This window comes from Camelus ferus, chromosome 23 (assembly GCF_009834535.1).
Source record: "Camelus ferus isolate YT-003-E chromosome 23, BCGSAC_Cfer_1.0, whole genome shotgun sequence".
In the NCBI taxonomy this organism is placed as follows: Eukaryota; Metazoa; Chordata; class Mammalia; order Artiodactyla; family Camelidae; genus Camelus; species Camelus ferus.
The window spans coordinates 17,539,988-17,565,401 of record NC_045718.1 but is presented as its reverse complement, the minus strand read 5'-3'; the positions used below and the strand labels follow the sequence as shown (position 1 = coordinate 17,565,401).

Below are 25,414 nucleotides of genomic sequence, written 5' to 3'. Positions count from 1 at the left end.
ATTGTTCTAGTTTTGATATTTTGAGGAAACTTAATACTGCGGGGTGATATCATATTGAGGTTTTGAATCACACTTCCCTGATGATTAGTAATGTTGAGCATCTTTTCATGTACCTGTTGGATATCTGTATGTCTTCTCCGGAAAATGTCCATTTAAATCCTCTGCCCATTGTTAATTAAATTGTTTGATATTCTACCATTGAGTTGTATGAGTGGTCACATATTTTGGAATATTCACCTTTTATCAAATACATAGTTTGCCATTATTTTCTTCCATTCAGTAGATTGCCCTTTTATTTTGTTGATGGTTTCCTTCGCTATGAGGAAGCTTTTTCAGTTTGACGTAGTGCTACTTGTTTCTTTTTGATTTTCTTGCCTTTGCTTTTGGTGCCAAATCCAAAATAATAATAATAATAATAATAATAATAATAATAATAATAATAATAATAATAATAATAAAAAATAATAATAATAAATTGCCAAGATGGATATCAATGAGTTTCTGCTGATGTTTTCTTCCAGGAGTTTTATGATTTCAGGTCTTACTCTCAAGTCTTCAACAGATTTTGAGTTAATTTTGTGTATAGTGTAAGATGGTGGTCCATTTTCATTCTTTTGCATGTAGCTGTCCAGTTCCAAACACCATTTGTTGAAGGGACTGTTCTTTCTTCATATATTCTTGCCTCCTTTGTCATAAATTAACTGACTTTATACATGTAGGTTTATTTCTGGGCTCCGTATTCTGTTCCATTGATCTATGTGTGTGTTTTTATGTCAATATCATACGGTTTTGATTACTTGAGCATTATAATATAGTTTGACACCAGCGAGCATGATGTTTACAGTTTAAGGGTGCTTTGGCTATTTAGGGTCTTTTGTGGTTCTATACAGATATTTTTAAGATTGCTTGTTCTGTTTCTGTGAAAAATGCCATTGGAATTTTGATGGGGGTTGCGTTGAATCTGTAGATTACTTTGCATAGTATGGGCATTTTAACAATGTGAATTCTTCCAATCCATGAGCATGAAATATCTTTCTATTTATTTGTATCTTTCTCAATTTCCTTAATTAATGACATTTTTGGGGGACTTTTGTGTCTATGTTCATTATGTTTATTGCCCTTGATTTAAGTCTTTCATTAAATTGTAAATTATTTCATTAAAATTTAAGTTTTATATTTAACATCTCGGTTTTCCTTAGTAGATATGATTTTTTCTTCTTTTTTTCTATTCTTAGCCCCCCTGACTTTTTTTCATTTTTACAGATAAAGAGAAGGATATAATTAAAGAGATGTCTTGTAAATATTACCTTTCAGTAACTTTAGCCCCATCAGTTTTACTGCCACTTAGTAAATTAAGAGAACATAAAAGGGAAATCAAATAATGCTGCTTTTAATTCCACAGCTTAACTTATATAGATAACAACTCTAAATGAAGTGAAACCGAATTGTGGCTACATAGCTTCTTACTACTACCTAAGCTGTGCAGACAAATGGATATTTTCATCATAAAATGCAAGTGAATACAAATGTTAAAGTTTCTACCATGAACCACTTAAACTTTAATCTTGGCTACTAGCCCAATCTAGGAAGTAGGTTACACCTAGAGTAGGGAAGGCCTCATAATAGTCCATGGTTTACTGCAGAACTTAAACATCAAATACCACTGAAATGTTTCTTGCAGTTGTAATAGTTGAAGAAACTGCATAAATTTCTCCTGTTGCAATGATATGAAAAGTAGCTAAAAATATTTTCAGTAATGAAATGCATTTCAGACAGCACCCTCATGCACGAACATAAAAAAAGAAAACACAGCATGCAACATGGACTACAAATAATAACTGCACAAAAGTATGTCAAGAGTAAAAAGGTTAGACTAAGAGAAAATGCACTGTAGTTGACCGTTTCTGCTCTTTCTCTTTCTTCTCCTTCTCCTCCTTCTCTTTCTTCTCCTTCTCCTCCTTCTCTTTCTTCTCCTTCTCTTCCTTCTCTTTCTTCTCTTTCTCCTCCTCTTCTTTCTTCTCCTTCTCCTGCTGCTTCCTTCTTTGAAGACATCTGTACAGGCAGGTCAAAACTAGTAAAATGGCAACAACTGAAAGAAAACAGGAAACAAATGACATGTCACTAACTAATTACCAAGATTCCAAACCTAGCAGCAGAAATAAATGTTAGTTACATTTCCGTGGTCAGAAAATGTTATTTTATTTAAGCATTTATATTCCATCTTGACTCTTCAGTATCTAAATCCAATTCCCTGGAAGTCACTAAAGCAGTTTAGAGTAGGTCCAACTCCTTGTTTAATTTAGGAAATAATCAAAAGCATATTCAAGAAACAGACTCGCATGACTACTCATCTTGAAAAAAAATTTATTTTTTACTGCTTATTACCAAGTGGATATACAGAATATAAAAGCATGTACCGTCACCAGCACAAAGTGGTGTATCATATAAAAGGTCGGGTTTTTCTAGACTGTTTTTACTTAATTTCAAGCTATTAAAACTATAGCAAATGAAAAATCGTTGAAAAAATAATGCATTTCTTTATACTACATTATGATTTAAATGATATAAAAATTTGGGATACTTACTTACTGTTAGGATAAACACAGCAAAGCTTCCTACATCTGAGAAAAAAATGAACAGTGTTGAAGACATTGAGCATGTATGGGTCCTAAAGAGCAACTATGTTTTGATTTTGATCAGATCATCTAAATACTACAGCAAAAAAAAAAAAAAAAGGTTTATCAATATAATTTTGGCATGACTGCTAGTGCATCCAAGTCATTTTGATCACAGAACCCTTGTAAACAGGTTTCAGGGTTAGGATCCACCTTGTGAAACTCTTAACAGGAGCCTCACTTTTCACTGTTTTGTGTTCTAGCGACCATGTCAGGGTAGTTAGTACAGGTTACTAAGACAGTTAGAATTCACTAGATTAAAGAAAATTGCCTATATGCATCTATGCAAATTACCACTTACATTTGTCATGGTATCTGCACTACTAAAATAACTATAAATGTCAATTATTACTAATTGTGACACATTGTTTCTTCCCTACCTACAAATGATTGGAAAATGATATTTCCATGTAGAACTAACTCTAAGGTCTCATAATGTGGGGTTGTTAATAATTAAAATAATACCTAATTCTTCAAAGTCTTCAAGTGACGGTAATTCTTTGGGATTGGGATATCCTAGAAAAAAATGGAAATAGGTTAAAAAAAAAGACTAAATAAGTCTTGAAGATCTATACATTCACAATTATAATTTATAATTATAACTTATAATTATAATTTAATATTCCTTATACATTATATTAATGTTTCTCATTAAAAGCTGCATCATAAAATATTATAAATTTATATTCAGTGCCATCAACATTCTTCCTCCTGTCCACTGATGTTCCTTGTCACTAATTCTGTGGTACGGCAAACAAACTAATCATCAGTGTATATTCAAAAGTAGCCTGGAATTCAATGTGATTCTACTTAAAATTAAAAGAGGAGTACTTAAAAATGATTTAGAGATTACTCTGGAATAGAAAGACTCCTCAACACACAGGCCATGGATAGAAAAACTCATGGCTAATGTCAAACTCAATGTTGAAATATTAAAATTTTTTTCACTTAATATCAAGAATATTTTTTCACTTAATATCAAGAATATTTTTTCACTTAATATCAAGAATATCAGGCTGCACAATTCTGCCACTCCACTTCTATTCAACATAATATTGGAAGTTTGGGTCAGAATAATTTACTAAAAAATAAAAATAAAAAATATCCAAATGGGAAAGAAGTAATAAAATAATGTCTGTTTATAGATGACATGATCTTTTACATAAAAATCTCTAAAAAGATCACACACACATGCACAGAAACACTCCCACACAACTATTAGAACTAATATATAAATTCAGCAAAGTTAACGGATACAAAATCAGCACACAAAAATAAGTTATCTTTCTATACACTAATAATGAACAATCCAAACTGGGGAATTAAGCAAACAATTTCATTTCATAGCATCAAAAAATTCTCAGAAATACGTTTAACCAAGAAGGTTGAAAAACTTGTCCACAAAAATTATAAAAACATTGAAAAAAAGGGAAGAAGACATAAATAAATGGAAAGACAGCCTGTGTTCATAGATTGGAAGATTTAATATTGTTAAGACGTTAATATGACACAAAGTAATTTACAGATTAATTATATGTCTTATCACCGTCTTGAAAATACATTTTACATAGAAAAATCCAATTTACTTCATATGGAATCTCAAGGGGCTAGCAATAGCCAAGAAAATCTTGAAAAAGAAGAGCAGAGTTGAGAGGACTTACACTTCCTGATTTCAAAACATACTAAAAAGCTACAATAATCAAGCAGAATGCTACTAGCAGAAAGACATACACACGGACCAATGCTCTAAATTAGAACCCATAAATAAACCCTCACTTATATGGACAAATGATCGCTCACAAGGGTACAAAGAACACTCAGTGGGGAAAGGGCAGTCTTTTCAACTAACAATTTTTGGAAAACTGGATATCCACATGCAAAACAGTGAAGTTTTACAACTACCTTATAAGGGATTAATATCCAAAATATGTAACAAACTCCTAAAACTCAATAACAACAACAACAACAACAACAACAACAACAACAACAACACATTTCACAAATAGGCAAGGGATTGAATAAACATTTCTCCAAAGAGAAATGGCTTCTTGGCAATTTGTATATCTTCACTTGAAACGATGCTCAACATCACTAACCATTAGGGAAATGCAAATAAAAGCCACAATGAGATATTGCTTCAAGTCAATTAACTAACATAAATTATAATAATTATTATCAAAACCCAGAAATCAATATATGTTGGCAAAGAGGTTGAGAAATTGGAAACTTTGTGCATCACTGGTTGGAATGAAAATGGTGCTGGCACTTAAAAACATTTCTGTATAAGAAAAAGAGAGGAAAAAACCACCAAACTAAATGTATAACTACACATATAAGGATTTTGATCTACAGAAATATATAGAGACACTCTAGACTATTAATAGTGATTAACTCAGGTAATAGGCTAGAGAAAGATCAGGGGATCTAATTTCACTCTGCATACTTTTGCAATGTTTGAAAATTTACAAAATTATATTTGTGTACCACTCATGTAACAAAAATTTATAAAAAGCAACCTACATCTAATAGTACAGTATAAAAATCATAAAAAAAAACTGACTAGTGAAAATAAGGCTAAAATATAAACATAGGAAAAAAGTTCACTTCATGTTAAAAGGGCTTTAATTTATAAGTTCAAATCAACAAGAAAAATATTTAAGAAACCTAATAGAAAAAGTAAGAAAGAATATAATAAATAAATGTAGATAAGAAAAAGTTCAATCTCACTGATAATTAAAGAAATGCAAATTAAGCAAGACATGATTTTGTACCCATCACCTTATAAAGTTCTTAACAATATATGAAGGATAAAGAGTTACTGAACCTGGATAGTTTGAAACTGGAGGCTTCTTTGGATAGGTAGGCTTGTAACCTGCAAAATTAAATTTGACTCAATGCACCAGCCTTATCAACACAAAATTATGTATCTATTTTTTCTAATTTTAGAAAAAGATTAATTATTTCTCAAATAAAAAATACAATACACTCAGAACTTTGCAAGTCTACTCCTGGGAATTTAGTCTAAGTGTATATTTGCACATGTAGGTAAGGATGTATGCATAAAATGTACAACACAACTTTGTATTTTATAATGGAAATCCCTGTAGTCAACTATAAATCATAAAACTCAGTGTTCTTTAAAAGGGTCAGGCACTATTATATTCCATAATTTGTATCTTTTTTTGTGTTTGTCTTTTGGCATAGTATTTCCTAGACATTTTTTCATATTAGCACATTTAAACCTGACCTAACATCATTTATGATGCTACTGATGCTTTTGGTATAGTCTTTCTCAAACTGATGATAAAAAAATGATTAACAATCCCATAAGGAGAGTTGATTTTGATTTTTTTTAAATCCCTGTAGTTTCTTCTTTTCATAAGTTTTTTTCGCACAATTTCTCTGTTCTTCAAACACTAAACTGTATCAATGTTTTCTAAGTCCTTAAGAAGTGTTTACGGTCCACTCTTTCAAAACAGCGTATCAACAAACATAGTATATTGTAGTGCATATTCTCACTAGGACCCTGTGACTAAACAGGGATGGGTCAATGAGTATAACTTCTTTATATATCGTCCAATAAAAATCATCTCTTTCCCCCCAAATCTTCACAGCCCTCACCTCATCCTGGTACTCTAGGGTGATACGAGGTACCAGATTTACAGCCGTTCTAAAAAGGAGCTCTAATTACCCTGTTAATATGAATAATTCTCCTCAATCTTTGAAAATATTAGGACAACAGGAAAAAGACAAACACAACAGAAGCCAGTCATGGAGCTTTGAGTTCCACACCTTCATTAAACAGGAAAGTAAACTCACAGAAGTGATGTTACTTGAGTGAGCAGAGCCTCCCTAGCACCCTGAGCACCCTCTGCCCAGGCTCGTGCTCTACCCATTCTTGCTCTTGTCTCGTGCTTCTGCTGCTGTAAAGAGAAGCCAGAGGTGCGATCCCTAAAATCAGGAAGATAATTCCTTCCATCACATTCAAAGTCTCTCAAGACTTAAGCAGAGCAGCTGATCAGTAGTCCTGGCCAGAAATCACCCACTTCATTTCAATAGATACTTTTCCTGCCATTCAGTGGCTATGAGATTTACCCGCTGTTGCCAAATAAGAATGCCCAGGAGAGAGAAAAATAATAACTCTGTGCGGTGCAGAATGGTGTGGATGGTAGAAATACTGGTTTTAATCAGGTGACAACAGAAATTTCCCAGTTTGTAAAATTAAGCAAACTGGTTGCAGTCTGGGAAATGAACCATAGTCCTGGACCTGGAAGATACTCTGTAAAGGGGATGCTGTAAGTCATGGGAGCTACTTTTAAGAGCTTTCTAGATGCTAGGTACTTTGCTAAGTGTTTCAAATGCCCTCCATTCCAACTTTGCTATCACCCAGTGAGAAAGGTATTAGATCATCCTACATGTAAGTAAACACATATAAGGTTTACATAACTTGCCCAAGTTTACACACGGTTGATATCTGCGGACTATGGCAAATGCTTTGAGAATTACTAAGTATCACAACTAAAATGACTGTAACTATATTCTTTAACTTTTCGTTACTAAAAATGATGACTGTAAATCACATGAATTTAAAAGATTTTTTTGTAAACTATAAACAGGAAATTACTATATCTGAATGGCATGAAACTAGAAGTGTTGTATTGAGAAGAATCAGCACTGAAAAACAAAATAATGTAGGATTAACCACTTGGGATTACTGCTTTCCCCTCATTTATATGAATTATGCCTCTCATTTTTGACCAATTTCAAGGTAAAAATTCCCATGCTTCAAATTATTCTGAAAAGTGATTCCTATCTCTTTTTATACATTAAAATACTGAACAAGAGGTATTAATACGCCTGTGTAATGCGCTGACAAGCAATGTGCTGACTCTCTAACAGCATGAGAAACCACAGCAGCAGAATTGTATGTAAATTTTGTCATATATCTGCCATGGAAATGAATACATGTCCCAGTTAAGTATTAAGTTTGCTTCTTTTCACTTATTCTTATCAATGTGAACAAAATAAGAACTAAAAGAGAAAGTTAAAAGACAGAAAAAAAAAAAAAAAGACAAACAGTTGTACCTTTAATACACTTCGGCATCTCAGGTTCCCAAGTATTTTCACCACCACAGAAGACTGCATGGCTGCCATTAAGGTAAAAACCCTGGAGGCATTCAAGTATCACCACGTCTTTGTAGGTAAAAACTTCTCTAATTTCTGATATTGCTTTTCCATGTTCGAGTACTGGAGGTTTACATTTGACCACTGAAAAGTGGAGAAATTTCAGAATTAAAAGAAAGGTAATTTCACATAGAAAAACTAGTGCCAAGCAGTAATTTCCAGTGGGAAGAAAGAGGCAAGGAATGAAAGGCAAGATGCTAATTGAAAAAAAAAAAAAAAAGACTTTATTTATGCATTTGAATTCTAGGCAAAAAGATTTAGAGAAATCTAATGTTTTTTCACCTAGAGCAGACTGTCACTATAGTTTATTGTCTTTCCTAATTTATTTTTCCATTACTGACAAGTTTTAAGAAAGATCTATCAGATACAAATTGAAGGTAAGTTCAAATGCAACTTTTGATACTCTAGCTCTAGGACTGTTTTTTTAAAGATCATGGTGACACTAGTTAGAGTTCCCTGCTCTTTTAGAAAGGTAGCGAAGACTTTTTGGAGAAGGTAATACTTTAAATACTCAAACTTAAAAGTTGAAAAATCCAGCCATGCAAAATGGTTAGGCTTCACACTGGTGTACTCTGGTATTCCCCACTCTACTCTACTTCTTCAGAAGTAAAACACAGGCCATGCCCTCTAGATTGACTTGAGGATTACTTTTGCAGAAGTTGGAAAAGAAAGAAACCAAAACCAAAAAACACTGGGCTGGGCAGTGAGTTCCAGAGAACATCTTATCAGAATAAATGTGAGCAATAGATGAAGGCCAGATATCATAAAGCCTTTTAAACCAGAAGAGTGTTCTTCCTCCTTTTCCGTGGATCTGAATTTCCATCAAGTACATGGACTTCCTTATCAATCCTTGTGTTCAAGTCAGCTAATGACTAATTCTTTCAGCTTTTGCTTATCTAAAACTGTTTTTATTTCCCCTTCAGTTTTGAAAGGTTTCTCCTTGACAGAGAATTCTAGCTTAAGTGCTTTATTTTCTTTCAGAACATTAGCAGAAATTACTGTCTTCTATTCTTCACAGGTCCTTAAGAGCAGTCAGCCTGGCTAAAGTGGTGGTTGGGTAGGTATGTCCTCAATATAATACCTTTTACTCTGTCACTGACTCCCTTTTCTTTCTTTCTCTCTTTCTCCCTCTCTTGTTTCCTTCCTTCCTTCCCTCCTTCCTTCTCTCCTTTCTTTTTTCCTTCCTTCCTTCCTTCCTTCCTTCCTCTCTTCCTTCCTTCTGTTTTTGTTTTGTTTTCAGTAGGCTTTTTTTTTTTTTTTTTTTTTTTTTTACCATGGTGTATTTAGTTTGCTGGGAGTTTCTTGGTAAATTTAAAATTCTTATTTATCCTGACAGTGTGTGTCACTACATTTCTTGGATTGGTTTGGGTAGGGTTGTTGTTTGGATCAAATTTGAAATATTTTGGTACATATTTATTCAAATGATTTTTTATATTGCCCTCTCTTCTCTATTTCTGAAACTTCAATTACATGTATATCTGACTGCTTAGACTGCCAGGTTATATAGAAAGTATATATACAACTTTTTGCAAAATTGACAAACTGTTCCAAAGTGGTTGTACACCTTTATATTCTTACCAGCGATGTATGAGAGTTTCAACTGCTCCATAGATTCACCACTACTTAGTATTATTCTTCATTTTTGTTTTAAATTTCAGCCATTCTGATAGGTGGTTAGTGGGATCTCATTTTGGTTTTAATTACATTCCTGTAATTACTAATAATATAGACCAAATTTTCATGTACTTTTTTGCCATTTTCTTATCATGTTTGGTGAAATATGTCTACTAAAATTTTTGCTCATTTAAAGAAAATTGGCTTATTTTCTTGTTATTGTGTTTTGAAAGTTCTTTGTAGATCATAAACACAAGCCAGCTATTAGATATGTACTTTGCAACATTTTCTCCTAGTCTCTTGCTTTTTTCCCCCCCTAAATGTCTTTTGAAGTACAGAAGTTTTGAGTTTAGAATGTCCAATTTATTAATTTTTTTCTTTAAAGCATCATGCTTTATGGATTGTATTAAAGGAACATTTGGCTGGTTCAAATATTTTCTATGTTTTCTCATTAAAGTATTGTAGTTGTAGGCTTTACATGTATGCCTGTGCTCCATTTTGAATAAATGTTTGCATGTGGAACTAACACAGGCTGAGCATATGGGTATCCAGTTGTGCCTGTATCATTTGTTGAAAAAACTGTTTTCCCACTGAGTTGTTTGTATATCTGTGATGAAAACCAACTGGACATATTTTCAAGGGTCTAATCCTGGACTCACTATTCTATTCCACTGCTCTACATGGCTATCCTTTCACCAATACCAAACTGTCTTGCTTATATGTTGTAGAGTATGCTTTATACTATGTCTTGACATCAACTAGAGTGTATCCTGCAGTTTTTTCAAAATTGTTTTAGCTATTTTAGTTCTTTTGTCTTTCCATATATATTTCAGAATCAGTTTGCCAATTTATACAAAAAGCTCTACTGGAGGCCCAAGATAAACCCACAGACTCACAGTCAATTAATCTTTGACAAAGGAGGCAAGGATAAACAATGGAATAAGGACAATCTCTTCAGCGAGTAGTGCTGGGAAAACTGGACAGCTGCATGTAAATCAACCAAGTTAGAATACTCCCTCACACCATAAACAAAAATAAATTCAAAATGGCATAAAGACTTACATATAAAACAAGACACTATAAACCTCTTAGAAGAAAACATAGGCAAAACATCCTCTGACATAATCTTAGCAATGTTCTCCTAGAGTAGCCTACCCAGGCAATAAAAATAAAAGCAAAAATAAACAAATGGGACCTAATTAACTTATAAGCTTTTGCACAGTAAAAGAAAGCATAAGCAAAACAAAATGACAACCTACAGAATGGGACAAAATATTTGCAAATTATGTGATTGGCAAAGGCTTAATTTCCAGAATATATAAAAAGCTCATACAATTTAATAACAAATAAATCAAACAGCCCAATCAAAAATGGACAGAAGACCTAAACAAAAATTCTCCAGTGAAGACATTCAAATGGCCAATAGGTACATAAACAAATGCTCAATATGGCTAATTATCAAAGAAATGCAAATCAAAAACATTGAGATATCACTTCACACTGGTCAGAATGGCCATCATTAAAAAGTCCACAAACAATAAATGCTGGAGAGGTTGTAGAGAAAAGGGAACCCTCCTACACTGTTGGTGGAAATGTAGTGTAATGCAGCCATTAAGAAAAACAGTATGGAGAGTCCTCAAAAGACTAAAAATAGACTTACCATATGATCCAGAAATCCCACTCCTGGGTATGTATCAGCAGGGAACTCAAATTAAAAAATGTACACGCATCCCAATGTTCACAGCAGCACTATATACAATAGTCAAGACATGGAAACAAAAATGTCCATTGACAGATGACTATATAAAGAAGCTGTGGTGTATTTATACAATGAAATACTACTCAGCAATGAGAAAGAATAAAACAATGCCATTTGTAGTAACATGGATGGATCTGGAGATCATCATTCTAAGTGAAGTAAGCCAGAAAGAGAAACAAAAATACCACATGATATCCCTCATGTGTAGAATCTTAAAAAAAAGAAAAAAAGAAAGAAAGAAGACACTAATGAACTTGTCTGCCAAAGAGAAAGAGACTCACAGGCATAATAAACAAACTTATGATTACCTGGGGGGTAAAGATGGTGGGAAGGGATGAACTGGGGGTTTGAGATTTGCAAATACTAACTACTATATATAACACAGAATTAAAAAAAAAAACAAATTTCTTCTGTATAGCAAAGGGAACCATATTCAATATCTTGTAGTCAACTATAAGGAAAAGGAATATGAAAGCAAATACATGTATATATATGTATGACTGAAACATTATAATGTACATGAGAATTGACAATTTTAACTGACTATACGTCAATAAAAAAAAGCTCTACTCGGATTGTTACTGGGATTGTGTTGAATTTATAGATTAATTACAAAGAATTTACATTTTTATTATTTTGAATCTCCATTTCATGGCCAATGAATATCCTTTTATTTATTAAGATCTTGTTTAATTTCTTTTATTAGTGTTTAATACTTTCTTACTATTTAAATCTTTCACATATGTTAGATTTAGATGCAGATATTTCATGCTTTGGGGTTGTTATAAATAGTACATTAAAGATTTTCAATTTGTAATGAATTGTTACTAGTATATAGGCATTCAATTGATTTCTGTATGCTGATCTTATATTTTGCAACCTTGCTAAAACTTCAGTTTGCAGAATTTTCTTTGTAGACAATCATGTCATAAATGAATAGAAACTTTTATCTCTTTCTTTCCAATACATGTACGCCTTTTTCTTTCTCCTGTCTTACCAGAGTGGGTGGGACCTCCAGTACAATATTGAACAGAGTGGTGAGTATAGATACACTTCTTCTTACCTTGAAGGGGAAAGAAATTAGTCTTTTACCTCTAAGTATAATGTTGGTTGTGAGATTTCTGATATTCCTTTCATCAGGTTGAGACAGCTAGTTCCCTTCTATTCCTACTTTGCTGATAAGTTTTATAATGAAAAGATGATGAATTCTGCCAGTTGCTCTTTTTTTTTTGCCTTTATTGAGATGATCATATTAATTTTTTCTTTATAGTCTCTTGATATGGTAAATAATACTGATTAATTTTTTTAAATTTGACCAATCTTGAATTTATGTAATAAATTTATTTGTTTATGATGCATTTTTATCTTTATATATGGCAGGATTTGGTTTGTTGATATTTTGTTAAGAAGTTCTATATTCATTAAGGATATTGTTTATAATTTTCTGTCAATGTTTTTGTCTGAGTTAGGTATCAGGGTAATGTTCTCATGAAATCTTCTTACATTTCTTGAAGAGTTTGTGTAGAGGTGCTATTACTTATTTCTGCGATGTTTGGTACAATTCCCCAAGGAGTCCATCAGGGCCTCAGCTGTCACTGTGGGAAGGTTTTTAACAACACACTATATGTCCTTAATAGATATAGGACTATTCAGGTTACCTGTATCTTTGTGTGAAGTTATTTTGGTACTTTTTATCTTTCAAGGAATTTGTCAATTTCATGTAAGTTGTCAAATTTATAGACATAAGGTTGTTTGTGTACTATTCCCTTATTATCCCTTTAAATTCTGAAGAATATTTAGTGTTGTTCTCTTTTTCATTCTTTTTTGGAAAAACTCATTCATTTTTAATTTTTATACATTTTTAAAGGTTACACTCCATTTACAGTTATTGCAAAATATTTGCTATATTCCCCATGTTGTACAACACATCCTTGTAGCCTGTCTTACACACAATAGTTTGTACCTCCAACTTCCCCACCCCTGTCTTTCCCCTTCACCCCTATTCCATTGATAACCACTATATCTGTGAGTCTGCTTCTTTTCTGTTATATTTAGTAGTTTGTTGTATTTTTTAGATTCCAAGTATAAGTGATAACACACAGATTTTTGTCTTTCTTTGATTTATTAAATGTCTTTTCTTTTTTTGTCAGCCCAGCTGTAGCTTTATCTATTACATTGATCTGCTCCAAGAACCAGGGTTGTTTTCATTGGTTTTCTCTGTTACTTTCTCTTTACAATTTCATTGATTTCTGTCTATCTTTATAATCATTTTATTTCTCCTTGTTTTGTGTTTGTTTGCTTTTTAATTTTTAATTTTTTTTTTTAATTTCTTAAGGTAGAAGTTTAGAATATTGATTTGAGACTTTTACTTTTTTCTAATATAAGTATTTTATGATGTAAATTTCCCTTTAAGCAAAGCTTTTGTTGTATCACACAAATTTTAATATTTCATTTTTATTCAGCTCAAAATACTTTCTAATGTCCTCGTTACTTCATCTTTGACTCATGGGTTAGTTAGAAGTGTTTTGCATAATTTTAAAATATTTGGGAATGTTTAGATTATCTCTGTTTTAATTCTACATTCATTTGATTGTGATCAGATAGTGCACTCAGAATGATTTCAACCCTTTGAAATTTGTTAAAAATAACCTTACTGCCTAGAATATGGTCTACCTTAGAGAATGTTCCATATATACTTAGAAAGAGTATTTTCCTGTTATTCAGTGGTTGTTTTCTCTTGAGAATCAAATTCCCTCTAGCATCTCCCTACTTTATTTCAGTCTCTAGTGCCTTAAACATTGTTTTTAAAATATATTTTGTCCAGAGTTTATCATCCTTATCAATGAGAGAGTTAGTCTTTTAAAATTTATTCCACCATTATTTGTAGCCAGAACTTTCAGATGTTTTGAAATGTAAGAAGAAACTTTCATATTTTCGAGGTAGTGTGTGTTGAGTTTTTTAATTTTTTTCAAGAAAAAAATCATATACATACACACATAGTAGTTCACGATGTGTAAACTGGAATGCCAGGGGTAAGGTGTGGGAAACCCACAACTGGAAATATTTCCTATTGGATTTGGCCTAAATTAAATTAGTCAGGAGGAAGCACAAATGACTGCTTCCTTTGCTGACAGGTAAAACTATTTACAAAGTGTTTCACAGTATTTAGAAATGAAGAAGGAAACATACGGAAATATTGTTACCTTTACATTTAGGAGCATCACTGCTCCAATTGCCATGTGCAGAACAAATAAGCTTGCTGTCTCCAACAAGTGAATATTGATCTGGTCCATTTAACGGATCACAACTGTAAGTCACTAATTCACTATATTCAAATATATTTCTGTAGCTATTGGTGTGTTTTCCATTTTCTATTTTTGGAGGTCGTCCGCATAAAACTCCTTAAAAGGGGAAAGAAAGAGAAAATAAAGACAAAAGAAGGTGAACAATTAAGGCAGCATTAATAAAGTCCTATAAACGTCCTTTAGTAACTGATTTCATATATGATTTCTAGAAGTTAGCTGTGAATTCAATATCCATTTAGAAGTTTCCATGAGAAAAGGTATTACCCTAAATTCAAATCATGTAGAAATGTACTGTCAAGAACAAAACTCATTTTCTTAAATATCTATATTTATCTCTTAGGGCATGCTAAGTTTTATTCTAGTCATCATAAAAGATGGAAATTTAATGAAAAAATTTGTTTATGGTGAAAAATGAAATTCATTGCTAGTTGAGAAGTACTTTATAATTTATAAACGTATCAGTTTACTACATCAGTGGTTCACAATAATACCAAGATATTGTCTTTTTTCACTGTTATCCATGTAAGTGTATAGTGAAATTTTCCATAAATTGTGATTTTTTCAACAGATTGAGTCCTAATGTCCTCCTTTAAGCCAGATATTGAAGAGATTTGCAAAAACGTAAAACAATGCCACATTCTCACTGTTTGTTTTGGAAACTTTGATTTTTCCATAAAAATATGTGTATATCTTAACATGTATTGAGTTTACTTTTCTTAAAAATGAATTAATAATTGAGTGTTTTAAAATCTTTTAATTCCAATATAAAGAACATCAATAGACATAACTCACATAAAGAAAAGCTCTTTGGGACCACTGTTGATTCAAAAGAATAAACAGGTCCCTAGGCCCAAAAAGTTTGAAAATTCCTGGTCTAAATTCTAAAGTGAGAATTTACTTACTTTCACATACTGGGTACTTGTCATCCCAATAAACTTCTCCTCCAATAAGGTTACAAGTTAGGGTTTTTTTTCCATTTAAGTAATAACTAAATGAAAAAAGAAGAGGTTACTGTTTCTTTACCAGTTAACACAACACCCATAATAAAGAAGAACATTTTTATATGGCTGTGTTTCTGCAACACAGTAGTTTGAGGGAGATGTTCCTTAAAAGACACAATATATGGAAGTGCTAACCAAATCTTCCATTTTAATCAAATAAAGAGTTTCTGCATGTGAACACACATTGGCCCAGAGTAAAATGTTTAAATTACTCTGTCATGCCTGTCAGTCTGGCCCCCTTTGCTGTCTCTGGCAAATGCATCACACATTCACTTCTATGCTTTTGCTCACACCACCCTGCTCAGTCCTTATTGAGAAGAGAGACCAGGCTCTAGAACTTGCCTGTCTGCATTTAAATCCCGGCTCTAAGACTGACTTGTTATTTGAGCTTGGGCAAGTCTCTTAATGTTTCTCTTGCTCAGTTTCCTCATCTATATAAAAAGGATAATAGTATACATGTCATGGGTTGTTTTGAGAATTAGATGAGTTAGCATCTGACATAGTGAGTGCTAGGTGAGTTTTAGCTCATATTACATTCTTTAAATCAGAATATCTTTCTAGGAATAAATAGCTCCGGACACTACTTGATGAAATCTTCTCTGATGATTTAAATTCACAGAACTCTCTCCTCCTTCTGGACTCTCATTGTAATGATCCTAAATAGTTCTATGTTTTTGTCACTTCTTACTTACAATTTTACTTTAATATATTGCATTAGTATACACTGTGTTTGTGAATAGGCTACAACTTTTTTTGAAGAGAGTCTATAACTTGAACTGTTGGTGCCCCTCAAAGTGCCCGGTAGGTTCTCTCTGTATAACTATGGAGAGGATGATTTAATATTTTAAACCATTTTTCATTGATCAATTAAAAAATAGTCAGCAAAACTGCTTGTACATGATTCCAGTTGACTTTTGTCAAGGCTCAATCATTTTCTGAATATTATAGTGTTTCAGGAGGGGATTTTGGGAGGTGGTAGTTTTGGAAGCACTAAAAATCTGTCTCCATAACTAGACAGTAATTGCAATGTCAGAATATGCCTGATGTCACTATTTTGGAACTCTGGAGTCTGTTGAGGGCTTGCAAATTCCAGGGGAAAGCTAGGGCAGGTAAATTGCATTAATATCAGTCATTATCAGCTCTTTGGAAAATAGTAGCTCCAGTCCCCACCCTCAGCAGTGTGGCAGGCAGCTCTGCATATGTTTCTGAAGCAGTGTACACGTGGGTTGCAGGAGTTAGGGTAGCTGAAAAGGAAGAATCTGTGCTCTGTTTGCTGACTGTTTCTGGTCACAGATAAAGAAATTAAGATACTCCCAGATAAACAAAATCTGAAGTAGTTCACGACCAGTAGACCTCCCCTGCAAGAAATGCCCAAGGTGATATGAAAGGATACTGGAAAGTAACTTTGAGCCATATAAAGAAATAAACATCTCACTAAAGGTAAATACATGGGTAATTATAAAGGTAGTATTGTAAAAATAGTTTGTAACTGAAATTTTTGTTTTCTTCATACTTTAAAGAGTAACACATTTAAAGAAACAAACAAAAAAAACTATCAGTGTAAAAATTAGAATTACTTTAACTTTTGTTTTTAACCCCAATTATTATTATATATTATTTATATAATACATATTATATAGAAAACCAAATTTAAAATGACTAATCCATTTTAAAGAACTATTAGTCTATGTTTTGGTACACATAATACATAAAGATTTAATTTGCTAATATTAACAACCAAATGGGTGGGGACAAAGCTGTAAAGGAGAGCAGAGTTTTTGTATGTTATTAAGTTAAGCTGATATAAATTCAAATTAGAATGTTATAACTTTAGGATGTTAAATGTAATCCCCACAAGGACAACAGCCATAGAATATACACAAAAGAAATGAGTGAGGAATTTAACATTTCACTTTAAAAAGTCAATAAACAAAAAAGAAGACAGTACAGCATGAAATGAAGGGCCAAGAAAGCTATAAGGCATATAGTAAACAAATAGCACAATTACTCATACAAGTCTCCCATTATCAGTAATTACTTCAAATTTAAATGAGTTAAATATTCTAATCAAAAGACAGAGGTTGGAAAAATGCATAAAAACTCATGATCCAACTATAGGTTGTGTATAAAGAGATGCATTGTACATCCACATACACAAATAGGCTGAAAGTTAAAGGATATTCCATGCAAATAGAAGCAAAACTAAGCAGGGTTGGCTATACTAATATCAGACAGAACAGACTTTAAATGAAAAAAGCTTACAATAGACAAAGGACATAACATAACAATAAAAGATTCGATACTGCAATAAGGTATAACAGTTATAAACATTTATGCACCTAATGACAGACCATCAAAATATATGAAGCAAAACCTGAAAAAAATTGAAGGAAGAAATATACATATGTGCCTAATAGGCATTTCTATAATAATTGTTGGAAACTTTCATTTCAATACCCTACTCACAATAATGAATAGAACAAGCAAACAGGAAGATAAGAAAGGAAATAGACGAAAGACCATAGATAAGAAAGGAAAATGTATGTTCAACAACACAACATTTGGTGAGCCCTCCTTCAGCTCTGAGTGTTGGCCATTTTAAATAAGATGCACTTTGTGGTTAAGGATAAAGTCACGATGATTACTACATTTCTGATACTTTCAATAGGCTTAATACTACATATAATAAGTATACAATTTCACTTTTCTTCAATTTAAACTTCTATTAGGGACACATCTTTTAAATCTCCTTAAACAGCCCTAGGGCTGTCTGGCTACAAGCATAGCTTGTCTCCTAGAAAGTAAAATGAAAGCAACTTTTAGGTGAGAAACAAAGAAATCGTAACATTTACCTTATTTCCTCCAAGGAGCAATTTACTTACCCCACATTACAAGATATCAGAATTGCATTTCCAAACGACAAGCTGTCATTTGGGGCAAATATTTCACTATTTTCGATTTCTGGCTCTGGACATGCTTTTTCTAAAAGAAAATTTTCAAATTCATTTTCAATACCAATTTCAAAACATTTAAATCAAGATCAAAATTCTACACTGCTCTTTTCTAGTGATGAAATATTGCTTTAATTATTATAAGGACAAATTTAAAACAGCAACCAAGTATCAAGAGAAAGCTTTCCTGGCAATTTCTCAGAGTCTGAAAAAATGCCTTGATATCTAAAACCTAATTTTGCATAAGAAAACCATGATTGTTGTAGCAGAAAACAGACCTTAAATGTGTAAACATTTCCAGAGAAAGCAAAAAACAACAAACAAAATGGTTTTGTTTCCTTACTTAAACAAGCTTCTTCAAGAAAGCTCCATGAGCCATTTGGCTCACAAGTAGTTAAGAGGTAATAAGGCCACATATAAGTGTATCCTGTTTTACACGCATACTCCAGTGTTTCCCCAGTCTGATAACGGCTTTTAAGGGGAGACTTGAGATACATACTCTGCATTACTGGTGGATTAATACAGTAACCTAAGGATAAAAGAATAAAAACAGAAAATTAAAGATTTTATCTCTTTTCCAGCCAAGGACTGTAACCTAGCAGCAAGTAGGTCGTACAGAATAAATGGAGAAGTTCTTGGCAAGATTTTAAATGACTGTCTCGTGCTTTTACCCAAATGGTGGTAGCAGTGGAGTATGTGCCTTGCTTACTTTATTTATTTATTTTTTGGTATATATTATATTCTTATTGAAGTATAGTAAGTTTACAATGTTGTGTCAATTTCTGGTGTACAGCATAATACTTCAGTCATACATGAACATACATATATTCGTTTTCATATTCTTTTTCACCATAAGTTACTACAAGATATTGAATATAGTTCCCTGTGCTATACAGTATGAACTTATTGTTTATCTATTTTATATATATTAGTAACTACAAATCTTGAACTCCCAGTTTATCCCTTCTCATCACACCCTCCCCTGGTAACCATTAAGTTCATTTTCTACATCTGTGAGTCTGTTTCTGTTTTGTAAATAAGTTCATTTGTCTTTTTTTTTTTTTTGAGGGGGGAGTCCACATATGACTGGTATAATACGGTATTTTTCTTTTCTTTTTAACATTTTTTATTGATTTATAATCATTTGACAATGTTGTGTCAAATTCCAGTGTTCAGCACAATTTTTCAGTTATTCATGGACATATACACACTCATTGTCACATTTTTTTCTCTGTGAGTTATCATAACATTTTGTGTATATTTCCCTGTGCTATACAGTGTAGACTATTCCACATTTGGGGTGGAGGGTGGGAAGGGATAGACTGGGATTTCAAAATTACGGTATTTTTCTTTCTCTTTCTGGTTTACTTCACTTTGAATGACAATCTCCGTGTCCATCCATGCTGCTGCAAATGGCAGTATTTTAATCTTTTTTATGGCTGAGTAGTATTCCATTGTATAAATATACCACAACTTCTTTATCCAGTCATCTGTTGATGGACGTTTAGGTTGTTTCCATGTCTTGGCCATTGTAAATATTGCTGCTATGAACACTGAGATGCATGTGTATTTTTGAATTAAGGTTCCCTCTGGATATATGCCCATGAGTGGGATTCCTGGGTCATATGGTAAGTCTATTTTTAACCTTTTGAGGAATCTCCATACTATTTTCCATAGTGGCTGCACCAAACTACATTCCAACCAACAGTGTAGGACAGTCCCCTTTTCTACACACCCTTTCTAGCATTTATCATTTGTAAACTTTTTAATGATGGCCATTTTGACTAGTGTGAGATGATACCTCATTGTAGTTTAGACTTGAATTTCTCTGATAATTAGTGATAACTGAGCATTTTTTCATGTGCCTATTGGCCATTTGTATGTCTTCATTGGAGAATTGTTTGGATTTCTGCCCATTTTGGGATTGGGTTGTTTGTTTAAAAACTTAGGAATTAATCTGACCAAGAAGAGAAAGACTTATATGTGGAGAACTACAAAACATTGATTAAGGAAATTAAAGAGGACTTAAAGAAATGAAAAGATATCCCATGTTCTTGGATTGGAAAATTAATATTGATAAATGGCCATACTACCCAAAGCAATCTATAGATTTAATGTGATCCCTATCAAAATATCCAGGACATTTTTAATAGAACTGGAACAAATAATCCTAAAATTTGTATGGAATAACAAAAGATCCATTATTCTCAAAGAAAAACTGAAGAAAAAGAATGAAGCTGGAGGAATAACCCAGTCAGACTTCAGACAATACTACAGAGCTACAGTAATCAAAACAGCAAACAGCATAGTATTGGTGTAAAAACAGACATATGGATCAATGGAACAGAATAGAGAGCCCAGAAATAAACCCACAAACTTTTGGTCAATTAATCTTTGACAAAGATGCAAGATCATACAATGGAGTAAAGACATTCTCCTCAGCAAATGGTGGTGGGGAAACTGGAGAGCTGCATGCAAATCAATGAAGTTACAGCACTCCCTCCCTCACACCATATACAAAAATTAACTCAAAATGGTGTAAAGACTTACATATAAGACAAGACACTATAAACCTCTTCGAAGAAAACATAGGAAAAACATTATCTGACATAAATCTCAGTAAAGTTCTCCTAGGGCAGTCTACCCAGGCAATAGAAAAAAAAGCAAATGTAAACAAATGGGACCTAATTAAACTTATAAGCTTTTGCACAGCAAAGGAAAGCATAAGTAAAACAAAAACCTATGGAATCGGAGAAAATATTTGCAAAAGGTGAGACTGACAAGAGCTTAATTTCCAGAATATATAAACATCTCATACAACTCATAAAAAAACAAACAGCCCTATCCTTGCTTACTTTAAATAATATTTTATTACTTTCTGATTTGTTGAAGAGTAAGCTAAATTTACACTCAACAGTAAATGGAAAGAGACAAACACCAATGTATTTGTTACTTTATATATATATATATATAAATAATGAATATATATATGAATCCTTCCCCACTTTTTTCTAAATTCATTCGAAACCTCCCCTCTCCTCTGAGAAGTCTCCTAAGTACATAGCACTCTGCTCAGATTATCCTTCCATAGTTTGAAACACAAGCATATGATCGCCTGTCACATCAGGCTCAGATTCCTCTCAGAAGGCAAGTTCCTAGGGGTCAGGGGTCATATGCCTTCTTTCTCTATTACTATCTTGAAATCTCTGTAGGCAGTGGGTCCTCAAAAAATGCTACGGTAAGAGGTGATTATTAAGTGAACATTGTGGGTTTCATTGATCAAAATAGGTGTGGACTAAGTATTTCAATATATGACTTTCATATATTTCATATTCATGAATTAAAGAATGTTATGAATAGATGCCATTTAAATATAAAAACTTACTACTTTAAATAGACTTACATTTAAAAATTGCTTTCTTGACATTGCTTTAAATATAATTCAATTTTCCTTCACTGATCATTAGATCATGCATTTCTTTAGAAGCTCCCTGAAGTAGCAGTTGGGCTGTTTATCTAATAGATCCTGACAGGAAAGATACTATATTGCTATGCTTTTAGAATGTTTTATTCTGGGGTGTTTTTTTGGGGGAGAGGAGGAGTTCCTCCCTAGAAGAGTGTCATTCCTACTTCAGCAATTCCTCTTTCTTTTAATTATCTGTGGGCTTGATAACCTAACAAATCTGTTAGAAAACTTATGTAAAATAATGTGATGGAGGCACATCTAGTCTTAAAGGGTTAAAGGAAAGCAGTGGCCCCTCCTTTAAGGCTAAGGACCCAAGAAGAAGGGAGACAGACCTACTTTGATCCCTGAGGAATCTTTTTTTTCTTACTCCCTGGATCCTGGTCTTACTTCAGATTGAGAGACTGCTCAAGAGAGAACTCTAAACAAGTGAAATGTTTCCCACTTTTCACACCATATTCTCAATTCTAAACTCCTCTCTTGACATACTGCCCAACATTTCATTTACATCATGGCCTGAAATTGTTTCAACATTTAGCTTTCAACATTCCCACTATGCAGATCTTGATACATGAACGTTCCTCAATAAAATTCCCCAAATAAAAGCAAAAACCAAAAAGCTGTAGTCATTAAAAGCATTGTTTAAAAACAAGATTAGTATAGAGTTGAGTTTTATTAATAGCAGTAAATTTACTGAATACCCTGAGCCAGACATTCTCATGTTAATATGGGTAAAAAACATGGGATAGAAATGGTATCTAATTCCATACTAGAAACAAATGTATTACTGTCATTCTAGCATTTCCCAGAATCACCCAGAAAGAGCTCAAGTTAACAGCATGCTTGTAATTAAATTATACAAGTGTTCTTTGTTTATGCACTTGATTTCAGTGACTATCTTGAAGTCACAGGAGAGAGAATTCCTAATATGACTCTCACATGTAGTGCTCTGTCTATATGGAAAAAGAAATGTCAGTTGGAGAGTTTAGTCCCTTCGACTAGCTTGAAGTATTTCTCTTCACTAAAATGCATCATGAGAGACATACTTTCATCCATGTGCAGCCTAGAATCTGCTTGGGCAATCAGTAGACTGCACACTTCTTACACTGTAATAATTGACTCTCATATCACACATTTTTATAATCAAATTCATCTTCTGCTCAGAACATTGAATTTTCTTCTTATGAGGATTTTCAAATTAAAGATTCTCAGCTCCAGAAAAAGAACATCTTGACTGAGGTTTTTCTGGATAGTTTACAATACAATTATTATTAGGCTGCAATGCTCTTCTTTAACTCTAGACGCCATTACATAATGCGATAGGCTGCATTCAGAAAATTCCCCAGTGTTCCAGGTTAGTTTCAGGAATGTGAAGTAGTGCTCTGCTGTGAACCAAGAGAATTGTTTATTCTCTATATACTTTCAAAGACTATGCAAGCACTCACTGCCTGCTTGCAAAAATTAAAACAAAACAAAACAAAACAGAAACCTGTGACATAAGCACACACCCTGCCCAGGAGTTACCTTCAGAGAATCATGGTCTCTGATCAAAACTGGAAACTCAGTGAAACCTGACTATCCTGCTCCTTCTCTCACTGTCTACACAATGTATTTTAAAATTTTCTTTGCTTCCTCAAAGTTCGATCTTTAGTACTGAAACTATAAATTTTATTTCTCAATTCCCACTAATTTATAAGTCACTTAAATTAATTTCAAAGTAAGTAAGCTCGTTCTTGGTAAACTCACGCTAATACTTTCTCCCTCAGTAATTTTAGGTACCCTGTCTATAACATCTGTAGCTACTGATCATTCTCTCACCATTCCCTCCTGGCTAAAAAGCTCTCTCTCCTTGGTTTCCAGGTAGTAAACCACCACCTGGTTTTCATCCTGTCCTCTCCTGCTCTCCCTTCTCTGCCTGATTGGATAATGTGATATCCCTTGTAGGCTATTGGAGGAACTTTACTGATTTCATTCTGCAAAGTCCCCAGGTGAGAATATATACACTCATGACGTCATTACCACTGAAGCAAGCTGCCTCCCAAGTCCCTCTCTCCATCCCACATCTCTAGCTGGGACGCCACGTCTATGTATTCAGTTGCCTCCCCAGCACGGCTGCACTTGGAATGTATTACGCTCTCTCAAATAACACAATGAAGCCTCAGTGTGGTCTCTCTTGACTCTTACGCCCGGCACACAAGAACACGGTTTCCACAACTGAAAATACCTGTTCTGTCTGTTTCTATCTCTACTTCATTATTTTTTTTGTTGTTTTGTTTTTTATTGAAGTATAGTCAGTTACATTGTGTCAGTCTCTGGTGTACTATCTACTTTTAATTCAAGCCACTCTCATTTCTTTTCTGGATTGCTGCAACAGTCCCTGAATAGGTCTCCTTACCAGTATTTCCACTTGTCATTCAGGTCACTTTCACAGTGCTACCCGAGTAATACTGACACGGTGCAGTGGCCAAGGCTCCTCCAAGTCAGATCCTTTCAGTGGCTCCCTCGTGGGAAGTCTAAGGCTCCATGCCACAGGTTGGAGAGCTTTAAAACCAGCTCACTCCAGCACACTGCTCTAAGCCCTATTCAACCCACTCGCAGTGCCCACTAAATAACTTACTGCAGCACCCTCGACCTCCGTGCACCATGGCACTTCAGCTTTGACCACAGACCCTGCTGCTCCTCCCACCCACTCATCTTTCTGTTTCCTCTCAGATGCCACTTCTTCCTCGAGGCTCTTGACATGTCGCTCAAAAAACTGGGTGAAGTTTCCTCATGATGCCCCAATTTGGTTCTTTCACAGCACTATTCACACTGTAATTGTTTATTGTTTATACTCCCAAAGAGGCTGTAAATTTCTTAGCACCATGTCTCATTTATCACTGCATTTCCAGTGCCTCATGCCAGAGCTGAAGGAGCACTGTTATCAGTTCTGTACACTCTTGGAGCAAAATTCAAATTCATTACTGTTCAGCCAAACCATTCCAGAAACACATTCAAATCATCACTTTTTTCACTTCTGTTTTTATTTTTTTTCCATTTTTTTCCTTTTCTATTTGTTAATTTACAGCTATTTCCCTTTATCAGAATTTTTAATTTCTTCCATGTCAAAATATTTGTTTTATCACTTTATTTTAAACCTATTCTACATTACTTGTAAGACTAGAAACAGTATTTTAACATTATTAAAAGTGAACATGAAAGACTTTGGGAAATTTTTCCCTAAAGATTGGCAATAGACAACTCCAGAACTTGTTTCTTAGAACAACAGTGGTGATGTTAATCAATTTAGAAATAGCCAGTTAAGCACTACCTGTGACAATCATTATTTTAGTGATTTTAAACTAACTTATCCTTCATAATCTTCCTATGTGTCGGGTACTGTTTCCACTTCTTTAAGAAGAGCAATCTGAGCCATGGCAAGGTGAAGCAGCTTGCCCAAGAATATATTTCCAATAGGTAGCA

At 33.5% G+C, this 25,414-nt stretch overlaps 1 protein-coding gene across 1 annotated transcript; it reads right to left on the bottom strand.

Moving 5' to 3' along the window:
* Positions 1 to 979: 979 nt before the first annotated feature.
* Positions 980 to 24,597, bottom strand: LOC116659312 (membrane cofactor protein-like). The gene is made up of 11 exons (XM_032466741.1): positions 24,570 to 24,597; positions 18,833 to 19,018; positions 18,421 to 18,520; positions 15,440 to 15,525; positions 14,436 to 14,633; positions 7,761 to 7,943; positions 5,500 to 5,547; positions 3,141 to 3,191; positions 2,586 to 2,621; positions 1,900 to 2,089; positions 980 to 1,230 (listed from the first exon to the last, which is right to left on the bottom strand). The coding sequence occupies exons 1-11, from the start codon at positions 24,595 to 24,597 to the stop codon at positions 1,158 to 1,160; spliced, it is 1,179 nt and encodes a 392-aa protein (XP_032322632.1). The 3' UTR covers positions 980 to 1,157.
* Positions 24,598 to 25,414: the final 817 nt, after the last annotated feature.